This window comes from Oncorhynchus nerka, linkage group LG25 (genome assembly GCF_034236695.1).
Source record: "Oncorhynchus nerka isolate Pitt River linkage group LG25, Oner_Uvic_2.0, whole genome shotgun sequence".
Lineage (NCBI taxonomy): Eukaryota > Metazoa > Chordata > Actinopteri > Salmoniformes > Salmonidae > Oncorhynchus > Oncorhynchus nerka.
The window spans coordinates 44346327-44365177 of NC_088420.1; the positions used below are offsets into that span (position 1 = coordinate 44346327).

An 18851-nucleotide genomic window follows, 5' to 3' on the forward strand; every position below is an offset into this window, starting at 1 on the left:
CAAGGCCCACCCATGGCTGCACCACTACCCAGTCATGTGAAATCCATAGATTAGGGCCTAATTAATTTATTTAAATTGACTGCTGTCCTTCTATGAACTGTAACTCAGTAAAAAATGTGAAATTGTTGCATGTTGCATATATATTTTTGTTTTGTATACTCATATCTACTCATGTACCATTTCATCTACCTATCTAAATTGCATTATTCAATATGAAATGTGCATGCTTATTAAATAAATACATCGTTTTGTGATTTAACGAAATATTTTAATCCGTTATTTAATTGATTAATTTTCTGTGTGACTGACCTGCCTCGGGGCTCTTGCTGAGCTCGGCCATGTCGTTAAGCGGGTGCTGGACAAAGTCCAGGATGGCCAGCAGGGTGCGTGTGAGACGCAGCAGCTCACTGAAGCTGTAGAAGCCAAAATAAACCAGGTTACGGGCCAGGTGCACCACCTACAAGACAGGAGAGGAGAGAGATGTGGATTTCCCCCCACAGAGGCCAGAGTTAGACACAACTTGAACATCAGAAAGTAATCATGTCCATTACCATCTTTGGTCACCACTGGGTGGGAGATCGACTGTTCTAAGAGTTGTATTATTGTGTCTTTGCGAAAATACAACAAAAAGAAAGTAAACATGTCTCCATCCATAGTTTGGATTACAACCAATCACATGCACCCTGCTGGCCATCCACACAAATAATTGTGTACTTTCTTTTACCTCCAGAGTCAGTTCATTCTTCTCTTCGTCTCCAAAGGGAAAGGGCTGGCTGACCACGTCTTTGAGGTATTCCTCTACAAACTCCATGGTGGGGGCAAACTTCCTCTTCATCTCCTCTCTGGAGGTGTCAGTGAACTCGTACTCATACCTTGGGCGACAGTTATAGAGTATAGTTACTGTATAGCGTAGAAACTCGAATGAACAGAGAAATGAACTTGTTTAAAACTGTGAAAGAGAGCTTCAGCCTAGAACATGACTGCCATGATTCTGTAGAGAAAAGAAAGTGCTGTCGCTACCTAGACGCATTAAAGAAATGTAGCAAACTGAAGATGCAATCCACCTGCGATGATTCTCTACCCAGAGGTCATTTTCTTTCAGGTGGTGTGCCAGTTACAGATCCGTTATTGCCAAATCCTCAGATCCCAAAGCCACACATCAAAGCACCCCCCCCACCAGCCACGCCACACACTCACTCGTGGATGGTGATCTTGGAGGGGATCTCGGTCCAGAGGCGGGCGTAGCGCACGGCCACCACTGCCTCCTGGGGCTCGCGGTCCACGTGCATGTGCAGCATGAGGCGGCAGAAGGAGGCGCGCAGGTTGTAGGGCAGGCATTCGTCAAACATGCAGCGCAGGATCAGGTCCACGGGCAGCTGGCTGGACACCTGGTTGATGGCCAGGTACTGGCGGTCCAGACACATCTTGGCAAACAGGTTGAGCTGGTATCTGGAAGGTGGATGGGGAAGATGGATAGGAAATACATGGAGAAGAGGTGTCATAGAAATGTAGAAGAAATAGCGCCTGCACACTCATAAAGCCCCATAGAAATATGCCATGCTATAGTATAGGGATCATCAACTAGATTCAGCAGCGGGCCTATTTTTTCTAGAGTGGATTGTCAAGTGGCCGGAAGATAAATCACAAATCATTTGTAGTCTGCAAATTGTCCACAAAAAGCTGAAACAGATATAATATTTGACTAAAACAATCCTTTCAAACCATGCTTACATTTGTTTTACGATCACATCTGTCTACTATGAGTGGGAATACTTTTTTATTTTTTATAAATCACTTGGAGCTGATTTGTTGGTCCAACAATTAAAACATTTTTATTTTCTCAGAGAACGTGGGAGGCCAAATTAATTAAACCCGGGCTCGCCAGTTGGTGAACCCTGACAGTAAACTTGTGTCAATCAATGGAAAGAAAAAAGTGGGATTCATTATTTATTCACAAAGTAGGAACTGAAAACACCCAAATGGTTGACACAGTGTATTTAAAAGGACCATGAATACTTGATACATAAATAAATTGGAGAACCAATGTTTCGGCACTAAGTGTCTAATAAAGATTCCCAGAACGCCCTGCTGCAGTAGCTGTCTAGTACCTGTAGTAGGTGATGACGTCAGTGTCCAGCTTGTGGTTGCCCTTTGCATCCTGGGCCAGGTGGCGGATGGACTTGCCGTGTGGCTCCTTGTGGCTGTCAATCCAGTAGAGCCACACCTCCTCTTCCTCCTCGGTGTCCTCCTGCAGCATGGACGACTGCAAGGTAGTCTCCATGCTGGGGATGAGCCTGGGGGGGGGGGGGGGGGTGGAAGATGGCCAGAGGAGAAGAGCATTCGGACACATAGTGCCTACTACTATCCTGTAGTATATTTGAACTGTGTACAATTCTGCATACACCAGCTAACTGATATTCATCCAAGCTGTATTTTTATATAGATGTACCAGCATGATGGAATGTGAATTAGTGTACAACAGAGTCATGCTCAATGTCAGCGCTGCCCCATTGCACGGTAAAAAGATAAGTAACAGTCCCCAATCTGAGAAGCTGATTCTAAACAGACTGTACCTGCACTACAGTGTTAGGTAGAGAGCACAGGATGTGTGCGTGACTCACTTGGTCTGGATGAGGATCTCAGCGTTGGCGGGGTTCAGAATGAATTTACAGATGAGCTCCTGTGTCACTGGGATGGCCGTCTTATTGGACACGCACAGGTCTGACAGGTAGTCCAGAAACCTGATAGGAAGACAGAGGACAACCAAACTCAATGGACTTTAATCTGCTGAAAGACTATGAACCCAGTAGAGTGGCTTTAAAAAATCTCACAACCACAAGCAACACAAACATACAGTATTAGACTTTAATTTTTTTTGCACATTGTGCATTATAGCCCCAGTTTGTATATCTAACCCAAACATTGGGATCATTGTGGATAAAATGTGTGTGTGTGTGTCATATGCATATTATAATGTGTGTTATGTATTGTACATCCCTCCTCTGTCCTGACCTGGGCTCTCGGTTGCGACGCAGCAGATTGACGAAGGTCTCGATCTCCTTGGCTGTGATGTGTTTCTCCAGCAGCTTGCGGTTGTTGTGGAGCAGGGCAGTGATGGTGTCCTCCGCCAGGATCTCATAACCGATCTGAGACTGCATGATGGAGAACTTCTTGGCTATGTACTCCTGGAGGGCAGAATGAGACCAATCGATACCATCACAGGAAAACATACGTTCTAGAGGGATAGCAGAGCGAAGAGCATAGCAATGGAACTGCTAGAATGGGAAAGCCCTTCAGGCCACAACAATTTGACTTCACTCTCATGGGTAACCTCTAAATGACAGATATGGTATTCTCTCTCTACATTTACCAAAACACAACAATGGATTTTCATCTCTCACATTCATGTGACTGAATTAACTAATGATGAGATGTGAGATATGCTAAAACAAATCGATATACTAGTATGGTACTATAGTCACTGAAGTTATTGACCAAGTAAGGTAGGTTGAGGACAACTACAGTAGGGAGGACTACTAGCCTGGTTCTTGCGGTAGTCCTGTTGGGAGTGGCGCAACACTCGGTAGCACAGCCGCAGCATGTACTTAAAGGGAGCGTAGCGCTGGTCCCCCAAGTCCTCCAGCTTCAGCATGGGACCCTCCCCCTGGTCTGTGAACGGGGCCTTCAGAATACCAAAAATCTGGAGACAGAGACATTTCAGAGGTTACAAGATTATGACATGATAACGTGCTGATGCCAAAGAAAACGCACTTCAAAAGGAGATGTTGTTGATGTTGTCCGCATCCTTCCTAATCCTGATAATGACCACTGCCAGCATCATTAGCGCTAACAATGCTATTAGCGTGGCCTTTGGCATAATGGACTGGAGTTATTGCTCCCTTGAATTTCTGCTATCAGATGGACCGCTTACTCCCTGCACTCTAATCCCCATAAGTCACAGTGTAATGACCATGAGGGAAGAGACAGTGAAATTCACCTTCCTCTAGCTATGCGTGCCTGTCTGCTTCTGCGCTAGCCTATATGTCTGTGACGTCAAAAGAAATATGCACAGTTGTTGTTCACTTTAACAGCTGTTGAAGATGTAAATCTGAAACGGTCAATGAAGAAAAAGTGATAAAGGTCTGCATGCATCGCTGTCATCATTACCCAATATATTTTTTAAGACAACGACAAACGACACAGAAACTGGCCAAAGCAAGACCAAAGCTAGAGGATACATGTTTAGGTGATTTTCTGGGAGTGTGTGTGTGTGTGTGTGTGTGAGAGAGTATGACTGAGCTGACCTGGGCTAGAATGTTCTGTTCCCTCATTAGTTTCTGCCTCTCTCTGTTCGGGTTAGAGATGACCACAGACAGTACGTCCTGACCGTTGTTGGGGACCTCGCACACAAAGAAGATCAGGTCCTCCAACAGCTTGGTCACAAACCTGGGAAACACAGGCCCGCAAAAGAGCATTGGTACACATCCTTCAGCAGTCTGAAATAGAGGTCGACCGATTATGATTTTTCAACGCCTATACCGATTATTGGAGGACCAAAAAAGCCGATACGTCGGCCGATTTTTATTTATTTATTTGTAATAATGACAATTACAACAATACTGAATGAACAGTTATTTTCACTTAATATACAGTGGGGCAAAAACGTATTTAGTCAGCCACCAATTGTGCAAGTTCTCCCACTTAAAAAGATGAGAGGCCTGTAATTTTCATCATAGGTACACTTCAACTATGACAGACAAAATGAGAAAAAAAAATTGTAGGATTTTTAATGAATTTATTTGCAAATTATGGTGGAAAATAAGTATTTGGTCACCTACAAACAAGCAAGATTTCTGGCTCTCACAGACCTGTAACTTCTTCTTTAAGAGGCTCCTCTGTCTTCCACTCGTTACCTGTATTAATGGCACCTGTTTGAACTTGTTATCAGTATAAAAGACACCTGTCCACAACCTCAAACAGTCACACTCCAAACTCCACTATGGCCAAGACCAAAGAGCTGTCAAAGGACACCAGAAAGAAAATTGTAGACCTGCACCAGGCTGGGAAGACTGAATCTGCAATAGGTAAGCAGCTTGGTTTGAAGAAATCAACTGTGGGAACAATTATTAGGAAATGGAAGACATACAAGACCACTGATAATCTCCCTCGACCTGGGGCTCCACGCAAGATCTCACCCCGTGGGGTTAAAATGATCACAAGAACGGTGAGCAAAAATCCCAGAACCACACGGGGGGACCTAGTGAATGACCTGCAGAGAGCTGGGACCAAAGTAACAAAGCCTATCATCAGTAACACACTACGCCGGCAGGGACTCAAAAAAAAAAAAAAACTCAACTCGTCGTGTTTGGAGAATAAAGAATGCTGAGTTGCATCCAAAGAACACCATACCTACTGTGAAGCATGGGGGTGGAAACATCATGCTTTGGGGCTGTTTTTCTGCAAAGGGACCAGGACGACTGATCCGTGTAAAGGAAAGAATGAATGGGGCCGTGTATCGTGAGATTTTGAGTGAAAACCTCCTTCCATCAGCAAGGGCATTGAAGATGAAACGTGGTTGGGTCTTTCAGCATGACAATGATCCCAAACACACCGCCCGGGCAACGAAGGAGTGGCTTCGTAAGAAGCATTTCAAGGTCCTGGAGTGGCCAAGCCAGTCTCCAGATCTCAACCCCATAGAACATCTTTGGAGGGAGTTGAAAGTCCGTGTTGCCCAGCAACAGCCCCAAAACATCACTGCTCTAGAGGAGATCTGCATGGAGGAATGGGCCAACATACCAGCAACAGTGTGTGAAGACTTACAGAAAACGTTTGACCTCTGTCATGTCCAACAAAGGGTATATAACAAAGTATTGATATAAACTTTTGTTATTGACCAAATACTTATTTTCCACCATAATTTGCAAATAAATTCATTAAAAATCCTACAATGTGATTGTCTGGAGAAAAAAAAAAGTTGAAGTGTACTTATGATGAAAATTACAGGCCTCTCATCTTTTTAAGTGGGAGAACTTGCACAATTGGTGGCTGACTAAATACTTTTTTGCCCCACTGTAATACATCAATAAAATCAATTTAGCCTCAAGTAAATAATGAAACATGTTCAATGTGGTTTAAATAATGCAAAAACAAAGTGTTGGAGAAAAAAGTAAAAGTGCAACATGTGCTATGTAAGAAAGCTAACGTTTCAGTTCCTTGCTCAGAAGATGAGAACATATGAAAACTGGTGGTTCCTTTTAACATGAGTCTTCAATATTCCCAGGTAAGAAGTTTTAGGTTGTAGTTATTATAGGAATTATAGGATTATTTCCCTCTATACCATTTGTATTTCATTAACCTTTGACTATTGGATCTTATTGGCACTTTAGTATTGCCAGTGTAACAGTATAGCTTCCGTCCCTCTCCTCGCTCCTCCCTGGGTTCGAACCAGCAACACAACGACAACAGCCACCATCAAAGCAGCATTACCCATGCAGAGCAAGGGGAACAACTACTAGAAGGCTCAGAGCGAGTGACGTTTGAAATGCTATTAGCACGTGCTAACTAGCTAGCCATTTAACTTCGGTTACACCAGCCTAATCTCTGGAGTTGATAGGCTTGAAGTCATAAACAGCGCAATGCTTGACGCACAACGAAGAGCTGCTGGAAAAACGCAGGAAAGTGCTGTTTGAATGAACGCTTACGCGCCTGCTTCATCCTAACACCGCTCAGTTAGATACTTAGATACTTGTATGCTCAGTCAGATTATATGCAACACAGGACACGCTAGATAATATCTATTAATATCATCAACCATGTGTAGTTAACTAGTGATTATGATTGATTGTTCTTTATAAGATAAGTTTAATGCTAGCTAACAACTTACCTTGGCTTACTGCATTCGTGTAACAGGCAGTCTCCTTGTGGAGTGCAACGAGAGAGAGGCAGGTCGTTATATTGCGTTGGACTAGTTAACTGTAAGGTTGCAAGATTAGATCCCCCGAGCTGACAAGGTGAAAATCTGTCGTTCTGCCCCTGAACAAGGCAGTTAAGCCACCGTTCCTAGGCCGTCATTGAAAATAAGAATGTGTTTTTAACTGACGTGCCTAGTTAAATAAAAGGTATTAAAAAAAACATGAATAAACACAAACAAAAATTCTGATTGTTATGAAAACTTGAAATCGGCCCTAATTAATCATCCATTCCGATTAATCGGTCGACCTGTTTTATGGTAGTAGGAGAAGAACATTGGTGGATGTGACAGTAGTACACAGAACACCTTGTCTGTCAGAGAGCCATGGTTGTTGCGGACATAGAACAGCCACAGGGAATGAGGAAATGAATAAACCTTGTTAAGAATACTTAGTAATCCAAATACACAGCGTAAGTAACCCTTTTGGATGTGTCACTAGGGGGCATACTGTCCCTCCTAAACTGACTAAAGGCCTATCACATGTTTTGTTGTCCTCAGGAGCTATTTTCAATTACATTGCTCTGTATAAAACGTTGCTAGCAGTCAAATCCTTGCTTTCTCATTCCACATTTTCTTCACTCTCAGATTCTGTCACTCAGATTCTGCTCTGTCTGAAAGAAAGGAAGTAGATGATCCAAAGTCCCTCCCCTCCGACCTCCAATGCGCTTTAAGGCGATTGGCGTAAACAATAAAAGAGGAAGCGAGGATTTGACGGCTAGAAACAGCCAGGATGTCTTGGTTGTGTCAGCAGGACTGTACTTAGCTCTATATAGGATGACGCACATTCAATCATGGGTGTCCTAGAAGGCTACAATGTGGAGCCTAACTTTTCTCTGAACGGGCACATGCAGTATAACTCGGCTGGGGAAGACAGTGGCAGGCTTCGCGGAAGAGCGTATTTCAAGCTGTCTACCACAGCTGAGTTATAGGTGCCGGTTTGGAGAAAAATTAGGCTCAGATGGTTTCTTTACAGATATTCACACATTATACAATCCGGATGGACGGACAAGGAGATACGGATTATAGATATGCCTTCAGTGAGAGGATTTTCGGAAACAAGTAGCCCCTAAAAAATTGTAACCAGTTATTTACCAGGCTCTGCATTGTAGCCTTCTAGGACACCCATGCACTGAAGCACAGCATCCTACATAGAGCTAGACTGTTCTGCACCTCCTATTGTTGTGAGCAGCATCCTATATAGAGCTAGACTGTTCTGCACCTTCTATTGTTGTGAGCAGAGCCCTATATAGAACTAGACTGTTCTGCACCTCCTATTGTTGTGAGCAGCATCCTATATAGAGCTAGACTGTTCTGCACCTCCTATCGTTCTGAGCAGAGCCCTATACAGGGCTAGACTGTTCTGCACCTCCTATCGTTCTGAGCAGAGCCCTATATAGAGCTAGACTGTTCTGCACCTCCTATCGTTCTGAGCAGAGCCCTATATAGAGCTAGACTGTTCTGTACCTCCTATCGTTCTGAGCAGCATCCTATATAGAGCTAAACTGTTCTGTACCTCCTATCGTTCTGAGCAATGTTGCCACACTGCAGCTGCCTCACGGTCGACTCCAGGACCTTGTTGGCATCGTTAGCAAAGTCCAGGTCTCGGACCTCAGACAGGGGAACAGAGACAATGGCAAATGCCTCCTTGTCCTCCTTCGTACGGCAAGTGCCAATCTGTGGGTAGAGGGCATTCATTATCAGCCTATAGACTCAACCACAATCCTTCCAAACTCCACAACAAACACGATTTCTAATAGTTACTTACAATGGGGAAAGGGGGGGGGGTTGCGACTACATTTGATAAGTGAGTTTTGATGCACAAAAAAGCAACAATCGTGGAACTGAAACAGCAGGGGGGGTAATGTGGGACCTTGAGCATGACGGGGCGCTCCTCCTCAGTGTCGATGGGAAAGTTGGTGCTAGTCACCCAGGTGTTGGTACACAGGTGCCTCAGCCGTACATAAGAGTTCCTGTTGGGAAAGCAAAATAGTGTTTAAAGTTTATTAAGCTGTAATTGAAATCTCTTCCAAGAGTCCTTCAAAAGTGTTCCAAGAGTTTTGGATATCTGAAGTGTGTTTCAGGGGTCAGTCTGACCTGGGCACCAGACAGTCAGCCCTCTGCAGCGTGGTGGCGTCCAGCTCAAACAGAGAGGCGATGTCGTTGCCATGGGGCACAGACACCAGGGTGTAGGCTATCTTCTCTGCAGCCTGATGCTTCCTCTGGGAGTACACTGTATCCATCTCCGTCTGCAGACAGACAGATAGCACAGACACACACAAGGAGGTGGATACCAAAGTTCTTACGACTAGCATTCTCAATGCTAATATCAACAGGCCTGTGCCACAGATCTACAACACTGTAGAAAAAAAAAACTATGGCGGCTTATGTAATAACAATGAGACAGTGCATGAGGTTTGGACTGCACTGTGTGGATGCTGCAGACAGATAATAGGACAGCACAGAGAGTTAACCGCTGCAGCGCGCTCCGCATGTCAATGGGAAGTAGCTCCACTGAACCGCCCCCGTGCCTCCGCACCTCTCTTTCCCTCTGGTGACTCACTCCATCCAGCAGCATATAACAGCAGAGCAGAGCAGACAGCACGTCTGTCTCCCCTCCCTCACCGGGCACCCCCGCACCCAGACGTTATGTAAGGAGCCCCCTGAGTGTCTGAGCCAACACGGGGGGTGTGTGTGTGTGTGTGTTGCCACTTGCAGAGGCAGAATACCAATGCAGAAGGTGCAGACAAAAAGTGCAAAAAAAAGCTGTCTGATAATAAATGTGGTACATTGTGTTTGTGTGTGTGTGTGTGTGTGAAAGTGAGTGACCGAGAAAAGGTCTAGAGAGAGAAGAGAGAGAGAGTTTGGATGCAAGCAGAAGCATCTGTTCTTGCTGGTGAGTGTGAGAGAGGATTGTGTAATAGGACTTGGAGATGGTGTGAGAGAACAAGGTGGCCCAGTGTTTGACAGGCAAAATCCCTCTTCCACCGGAGAGAAACGCACACGCAAAGTCGCTCTCTTAGCAGAAACACACTGTTTGTAGAGGATTCACAGGTCCCTAAGCTTTTGATCTACCCTTTATGCAGTACTGTTTGTATTATCTTATCACGGATTGCATTCAATTTTCTAGGAGAGACGATTGTCATGCGTTGTTCAACTGCTCAAACAAATCTATTGAATGACCTTCATTTATCATTAAGTAAACATCACACATAGCAGAATACTCAGATACAGCGCATTCGGAAGGTATTCAGACCCTTCACTTTTAGAATTTTATTACATTACATTCTAAAAATTGGATAAGAATCTGCACACAATAGCCCATAATCACAAAGCAAAATCAGGAATTCAGACCATTTACTCAGTACTTTGTTGAAGCACCTTTGCCAGCGATTACAGCCTAGAGTCTTCTTTGGTATGACGCTACAAGCTTGGCACACCTGTATTTGGGGAGTTTCTCCCATTGTTCTCTGCAGATCCTCTCAAGCTCTGTCAGGTTGGACAGGGAGTGTTGCTGCACAGCAATTTCCAGGTCTCTACAGAGATGTTTGATCAGGTTCAAGTCCAGGCTCTGGCAGGGTTACTCAAGGACATTCAGAGACTTGTCCCGAAGCCACTCCTGTGTTGTCTTGGCTGTGTGCTTAGGGTTGTTGTCCTGTTGGAAGGTGAACCTTTTTCCCAGTCTGAGGTCCAGAGCGCTATGGAGCAGGTTTTCATCAAGGATCTTTCTGTACTTCGCTCCGTTCATCTTTCCCTTGATCCTGACAAGTCTCCCAATCCCTGCCGCTGAAAAACATCCCCTTAGGATGATGCTGCGACCACCATGCTTCACCGTAGGGATGGTATTGGCCAGGTGATGAGCGGTGCCTGTTTTCCTCCAGACGAATGCTCGGCATTCAGGCCAAAGAGTTCAATCTTGGTTTTATCAGACCAGAGAATTTGTTTCTCATTGTCTGAGAGTCCTTTAGGTGCCTTTTGGTAAACTCCAAGCAGGCTGTCATGTGCCTTTTACTGAGGAGTGGCTTCCGTCTGGGCACTCCACCATAAAGGCCTGAATGGTGGAGTGCTGCAGAGATGGTTGTCCTTCTGGAGCTCTGTCAGAGTGACCATCGGGTTCTTGGTCCAAGGACCTTCTCCCACAATTGGTCAGTTTGGCCGGGCGGCCATCTCTAGGAAGAGTCTTGGTGGTTCCAAACTTCTCCCATTTAAAGAATGATGGAGGTCACTGTGTTCTTGGGGACCTTCAATGCTGCAGACATTTTTTGGTACTCTTCCCCAGAACTGTGCCTCAACACAATCCTGTCACGGAGCTCTACAGACAATTCCTTTGACTTCATAGCTTGGTTTTTGCTCTGACATGCGCTGTCAACTGTGGGACTTTATATAGACAGGAGGGTGTCATTGCAAATAATGTCCAATCAGTTGAATTTACCACAGGTGGACTCCAATCAAGAAGAAACATCTCAAGGATGATCCATGGAAACAGAATGCTCCTGAGATCAATTTCAAGTATATCAAAGGGTCTGAATACTTACGTAAATATTTAATACATTTGCAACATTTCCTAAAACCTGTTTTTAGTTTGTCATTATGGGGTACTGTGTGTAGAAAAAAACATATTTAATCAATTTTAGAGCAAGGCTGCAAAGTAACCAAATGTGAAAAAAGATCAAGGGGTCTGAATACTTTCCGATTGCACCGTATACCATTTTGTTAAAATCAGTGGACCTGAGGTCCAGACTAAGGTCCATCAGACAGGACTATAAAAACATGAATAGTGTATCACTGACCTGACTCACCTCTGCTTTAGAATCCAAACTCTCATCCCGAAAATCAGGATTCATCTATAGGAAGAGAAGGATTTCAGACCCACACACAGCACACCATTGACTGACAAAATATTCTACAAGAACATATTGTTGATTTTGACTAAGTTGACCGATTTGATCAACTTTATTATAGCCTTGGGGAAATTCTTATTGCAGTGCTGCACCTGTACAACACAATACAGGACACTGCAGAGAGAGAACCATAACAATGGGAACACCGCCATCAACAGCACGTCTGGAACCTCAACATCTGCTCACCTCTCACTACTAGCCTTATCCCAGACATATAATGAGACTAAACAGTCGGTAACGAGAGGCCTAGCCAAATCACAACTCCTCTGATTACATTTTTCATGCCACACATGAGTACATCAGTAGAGCACACAAAGTACACACAGTATTCAGAAAAAGTCTGATATAAGAGAGTAGAAGTGCTGATATAGGATCAGTGTTTACTTTCAGATCACAAGGAATAAGATCAGCACCCTCAAAGCCAGGCCACTGAGAGGACTGACATAAGAGACAGTACAGAGACAGCAGTCTAGACAGAGAGTTGCATTGTGGTGTGTCGGCATCTCTCAGTTCCATGTGAGGTAGGCATTATAAACCAGTAGGGACAGGATGTTAACCCATTTACATTACATTTAAGTCATTTAGCAGACGCTCTTATCCAGAGCGACTTACAAATTGGTGCGTTCACCTTATGACATCCAGTGGAACTGCCACTTTACAATAGTGCATCTAAATCTTTTAAGGGGGGGGGTGAGAAGGATTACTTTATCCTATCCTAGGTATTCCTTAAAGAGGTGGGGTTTCAGGTGTCTCCGGAAGGTGGTGATTGACTCCGCTGTCCTGGCGTCGTGAGGGAGTTTGTTCCACCATTGGGGGGCCAGAGCAGCGAACAGTTTTGACTGGGCTGAGCGGGAACTGTACTTCCTCAGTGGTAGGGAGGCGAGCAGGCCAGAGGTGGATGAACGCAGTGCCCTTGTTTGGGTGTAGGGCCTGATCAGAGCCTGGAGGTACTGAGGTGCCGTTCCCCTCACAGCTCCGTAGGCAAGCACCATGGTCTTGTAGCGGATGCGAGCTTCAACTGGAAGCCCGAGTTGTTAACACCCATACACTGGCAATCAGTCAAGTCAGAAAAAATGATCTAATAAGGGTTGGGTAGTGTCGGTCATTTGAATAATTCCACGTATTTAGTCAAATATCTTGTGATAAGGAAAGCAATGTACATGTGATAAGGAAAGTAATGTACGTGAACAACACCCTGTAATACCGATGAGTCATTCATGGTTAGTCTTTAAAATGATCGGTATTCAAATTTAACCACTGACCGAACAGCAAAGTCAAAACACACTGAATAGACAACACAGCTGAACTAATACTGGAAGACATTTAAACAAAAACGATAACCGTCTGACTGTCAATTGTGTGTGTGTGTGTGTGTGTGTGCGTTTGTGTGTGTGATACCGGAAAATTTGGAAATAGCCACGGGATGGCTTGTCAATATCGTCAAAACTATTTCTTTCAAGGTTTTTTTTGATAAATAAATTGTAATATTTGTAGCTACTTTGAAATGAAATACCTACAGTGAACTTGTGCAATTCATTGAGATAAAAAAAATATTGCCTTGTTAATTTCACCTGTTACCTAATTTTGCATTCTGAAGCATACAGGTAGTCAGTCCGCAGTCAAGTGATGTTTACAAACATACAACAACGACGACGACGAGACCGGATCCTTGTGAGTCACTCACTGTCGTGCAGCACGCGTCAGGTGATCTAGTTACAGTACGGAATTCACAACTAAATGTTTGCCAGGTAGATATCTTATAACTATTAAGTTAAAATGTCTAAAATGTGCTAAACGCTCTACAGTTGCACATTTGGCTTGATAATTTAGTAGCTAGTTAGCCATGTAGCCAAGTGGTTAGCTTCTTCCAAAATCAAACTTTGCTTGGTAACAGCAGAGAATCCCCTCCTGGATCTAGCCTTACTGTCTAATATTTGTATAGAGCGTGCAGCAAACTGTGAGTAGCAGTTTTGAGTTAATTGTATAACTTTATGAGCTGGGATGTCTGTCCTGCAAATCGTTCAGGTCAGACTGTATAAACAATTTCACAATGCGTTCTCTATGGGATTTGAGATGTACTTGTTAGTACTGCTAACCTTCGGATTACAGAGGTTCAGTGGGGTTTGAAAAAAATAAAACGACCCTGGTGTTCAGGATGGCACAAGGTTGGCATGAAGGTGACAGCCTGGAAACCGCCTAAGCCTGTGCGTGCATGTGTGCGAGTGAGCGAAGAGAAATGAACAGCCTACCTCTGCAGCCAGGTAGCTCCCAGTGGCCAGGTGTTTGAAGCGAAACAGGCTGTTCCACTGGCCAGCACCCCCTCTGCAGGGGTCGTAGTGCACAACCTACAATGGAGAAACACTTTTTTTTTGAAACGCACAAATCATACCAGAAAGATCCCACAAAGCCACTCACAATGGCCCATACTGTCATCACTAGTCAGCCAATTCATAACACTATGATGTAGGACTTAATGTATTTGTTCACAAGGTAGATACTCATTTCAAATATTAAAATAGGGGTTTCTACTTGTCAAACCACATCAAGAGCTAAATTCAGAGCAGACAAAGTACTTCTTGCTCAGTCTCAATTCCATGTCCTAAGTATGCACTTGTTCAATTGTCTTTGTTGATTTAAAAAGAAAAGAAATGGTGTAGGAAATATGGTGGAAACTCCCTCTAACCCACACATGTGTGGGGAGGAGGGCACTTTTGGAGAAATGGAAGGCAATCATTGCGATGCGAACAGTAGGGTACCTCTATTTCCCAGAGTGCTTTGGAGCTGGTGGCGGAGGTGGCAGACTGTCGCAGGGTGGTCCTGAGGAAGATGTGCTGCTGATTCCTGTACTCGTCACATGTCAGGAACTTCTCCTGCTCGGCGTGGAACAGACGCACCACATCACCCTGACCAATAGAGAGACGAGAACATGGTTTAGCTGTTTGGGATATGAAACACTTCGATTAAATGAACACTTTATTTGAGTGGGTTCTTATAAACTGAGAAAAAAAATGTTATAAATGATGCTATAACAAAATGCCTTCTCTTTCTTTAGGGGGCAGATAAGATTTAATATTGCAGATAGATTGAACCTTCCATCAATGTCATTTCTGCATCATTTCCAATCCGTGAAATAAATAAATAAATGACATACATACACACATACACCTTAGCCAAATACATTTAAACTCAGTTTTTCACAATTCCTGACATTTAATCCTTGTAAAAACTCCCTGTCTTAGGTCAGTTAGGATCACCACTTTATTTTAAGAATGTGAAATGTCAGAATAATAGTAGAGAGAATTATTTATTTCAGCTTTAATTCCTTTCATCACACTCCCAGTGGGTAATAAGTTTACATACACTCAATTAGTATTTGGTAGCATTGCCTTGAAATGGTTTAACTTGGGTCAAACGTTTTTGGGTAGCCTTCCACAAGCTTCCCACAATAAGTTGGGTGACTTTTGGCCCATTCCTCCTGACAGAGCTGATGTAACTGAGTCAGGTTTGTAGGCCTCCTTGCTCGCACACACCGTTTCAGTTCTGCCCACAACTTTTTTATGGGATTGAGGTCAGGGCTTTGTGATGGCCACTCCAATACCTTGACTTTGTTGTCCTTAAGCCATTTTACCACAACCTTTGAAGTATGCTTGGGGTCATTGTCCATTTGGAAGACCCATTTGCTACCAAGCTTAAACTTCCTGACTGACGTCGTGAGATGTTGCTTCAATATATTCACATACTTTTCCTTTCTCATGTTGCCATCTATTTTGTGAAGTGCACCAGTCCCTCCTGCAGCAAAGCACCCCCACAACATGATGCTGCCACATCCATGCTTCACGGTTGACACGGTGTTCTTCGGCTTGCAAGCCTCCCCCTTTTTCCTCCAAACATAACAATGGTCATTATGGCCAAACAGTTCTATTTTTTTTTGTCATCAGACTAGAGGATATTTCTCCAAAAAAGTACTATCTTTGTCCTCATGTACAGTTGCAAATGGTAGTGTGGCTTTTTTTATGGCGGTTGTAGAGCAGTGGCTTCTTCCTTGCTGAGCGTGTCGATATAGGACTTGTTTTACTGTGGAAATAGATACTTTTGTACCGGTTTCCTCCAGCATCTTCACAAGGTCCTTTGCTGTTGTTCTGGGATTGATTTGCACTTTTCGACACCAAAGTATGTTCATCTCTAGGAGACAGAACACGTCACCTTCCTGAGCGGTATGAGGTATGTGGTACCTTCAGGCTTTTGGAAATTGCTCCCAAAGATGAACCAGACTTGTGGAGGTCTGGCTAATTTATTTAGATTTTTCCATGAAACACATCCACAAGTACACTTCCAATTGACTGAAATGATATCAATTAGCCTATCAGAAGCTTCTAAAGTCATTTTCTGGAATTTTCCAAGCTGTTGAAAGGCACAGTCAACTTAGTGAAGGTAAACTTCTGATCCACTGGAATTGTGATAGTGAATTTTAAGTGAAATAAACTGTCTAAACAATTGTTAGAAAAATTACTTGTGTCATGCACAAAGTAGATATCCTAACCGACTATAGTTGGTTAACAAGAAATTTGTGGAGTGGTTGAAAAACGAGTTTTAATGACTCCAACCTAAGTCGAAGTTGGAAGTATACATAAACTGTACACACACACACTACCATTCAAATGTTTTCGGGCAACGAGAAATGTCCTTGTTTTTTTAAACAAAAGCAAATTTTGTTGCCCATTAAAATAACATTAAATTGATCGAAAATACAGTGTAGACATTGTTAATGTTGTAAATGAGACTATTGTGGCTGGAAACGGCAGATTTTTATGGAATGTCTACATAGGTGTACAGAGGCTCATTATCAGCAACCATCACTCCTGTGTTTCAATGGCACGTTGTGTTGTGTTATCTTTTCCAAGTTTATCATTTTATAAGGCTAATTTATCATTAGAAAACCCTTTTACAATTATGTTAGCACAGCTGAAAACTGTTCTGATTAAAGAAGCAATAAAACTGGCCTTCTTTAGACTAGTTGAGTATCTGGAGCATCAGCATTTGTGGGTTTGATTACAGGCTCAAAATGGCCAGAAACAAAACACCAGTCTCAACGTCAACAGTGAAGAGGCGACTCCGGGATGCTGGCCTTCTAGGAAGAGTTCCTCTGTCCAGTGTCTGTGTTCCTTTGCCAATCTTAATCTTTTCTTTTTATTGGCCAGTCTGATATGGCTTTTTCTTTGCAACTCTGCCTAGAAGTCCAGCATCCCGGAGTAGCCTCTTCACTGTTGATGTTGAGACTGGTGTTTTGCGGGTATTATTTAATGAAGCAGACAGTTCTGAGGACTTGTAAAGCTTCTGTTTCTCAAACTAGACACTCTAATGTACTTGTCCTCTAGCTCAGTTGTGCACCGGGGCCTCAGACTCCTGCTTCTATTCTGGTTAGGGGCAGTTTGCGCTGTTCTGTGAAGGGAGTAATACATATCGTTGTACGAGATCTTCAGTTTCTTGGAAATTTCTCGCATGGAATAGTCTTCATTTCTCAGAACAAAAACAGACCGACAAGTTTCAGAAGAAAGGTTTTTGTTTCTGGCCATTTTGAGCATGTAATCGAACCCACAAATGCTGATGCTCCAGATACTCAACTAGTCTAAAGAAGGCTAGTTTTATTGCTTCTTTAAATCAGCACAACAGTTTTCACCTGTGCTAACAATTTCAAAAGGGTTTTCTAATGATCAATTAGACTTATAAAATGATAAACTTGGATAAGATAACACAACGTGCTATTGGAAAACAGGAGTGAGAGTTGCTGATAAATGTAGATATTCCATTAAAAATCAGCAATTTCCAGCCACAATAGTCATTTACAACATTAATAATGTCTATCCTGTATTTCTGATCAATTTTATGTTATTTTAATGGACAAAAAACTGTGCTTTTCTTTAAAAAACTAGGACATTTCTAGGTAACCCTAAACTTTTGAAAGGTAGTGTATATTTAAAACATCCTGCTCTCTTAATTTCCATAATTAAGCAATAATATTCGTAATAATGTAGGCAGTTCATGCAAAGGATTGTTACCTCTAATCAGGACTGCCATTACAAAAATGTATTTTTTGGCAAGCAATTATTATTTTAGCAAATAATTACTGTGATTCATCCTATATTTTCCCAAACATCTTTACTCCCAAGCAACAGTTGTTGGACACACACACTATCCCTTTCCCCCACAAACAACCATAAATTCAGATCATCATCTCTGAGACCAACTCAAGAAAAGACTTGATTTGCATATACTGCATATACAGTTCTAGCTGTTTGAGAAGGCATGCAAAATAGAGCTAAAACAGGGAGATTTGATTAACCATTGCCAAGTACTAGGTGAAGGAGATCAGATACACCCCCTTCCCCTGAAACACACATGCTGGTCCCCCGTTGTGACCATCTTCCCCAAGCATCTCTGTGCAGTCAGGTTACTGCAGCTAGTGTTGCCAGCACTGCCACTACCTGGGTGGGGGCACCCCACCGGAATCCCCACCGGCTAGGTTATGCTACATTATGCTCTCCCATCAGGGGGCTTCGACTTCGTAAGACCAACCCTGCCAGGCAGGCTCAGAAACTTGAGGGCGGGGGTGCTGCTTTAGTAGGTATCTGACCGCATTCATCTTTCTGATTTGGCTGCATACAGGCTACTTACAGTAGGCCCATAAAACATATAAGGACTCCTTAGTGTATGAGTCGCTCATGTGGGTGCCTAGGGTATAGGATTGGGGACCGTTCCATCATGATAGGGCAATAAATAAATATAATTATAAATATAGTTATTTTAAAATGTATATCCCATATCTGCACAAAATTAAACGCTCTCACAACCCCTGCTCACAATCACACCTGGGCTCCGGGATTTGCAACCATCATTATTTTTCACTCACTAAACTCCACACTTTTCCTAACACAAAAACTTTCCATCCACACATACTTCGGAAAGTATTCAGACCACTTGAATTT

The 18851-nt window shown here is 43.2% G+C and overlaps 1 protein-coding gene across 5 annotated transcripts in view; it reads right to left on the reverse strand.

Annotated features, from left to right (window-relative positions):
- LOC115109547 (inositol 1,4,5-trisphosphate receptor type 2-like) overlaps positions 1 to 18851 on the reverse strand; it is a 173567-nt gene that overhangs the window by 116601 nt on the left and 38115 nt on the right. For 4 of the 5 annotated variants that reach the window (XM_029634546.2, XM_029634548.2, XM_029634549.2 and 1 more), the window contains exons 8-21: positions 14625 to 14771; positions 14118 to 14213; positions 11758 to 11811; positions 9065 to 9216; positions 8841 to 8940; positions 8484 to 8644; positions 4305 to 4446; positions 3542 to 3700; positions 3013 to 3185; positions 2622 to 2741; positions 2109 to 2294; positions 1198 to 1449; positions 725 to 872; positions 310 to 457 (exon numbers count right to left, since the gene is read on the reverse strand). In XM_029634546.2, the coding sequence (XP_029490406.2) occupies positions 310 to 457; positions 725 to 872; positions 1198 to 1449; positions 2109 to 2294; positions 2622 to 2741; positions 3013 to 3185; positions 3542 to 3700; positions 4305 to 4446; positions 8484 to 8644; positions 8841 to 8940; positions 9065 to 9216; positions 11758 to 11811; positions 14118 to 14213; positions 14625 to 14771 (2038 nt within the window). The remainder of the gene's footprint in view (positions 1 to 309; positions 458 to 724; positions 873 to 1197; positions 1450 to 2108; positions 2295 to 2621; positions 2742 to 3012; positions 3186 to 3541; positions 3701 to 4304; positions 4447 to 8483; positions 8645 to 8840; positions 8941 to 9064; positions 9217 to 11757; positions 11812 to 14117; positions 14214 to 14624; positions 14772 to 18851) is intronic. The other variant, XM_029634547.2, reaches the window with a different exon arrangement.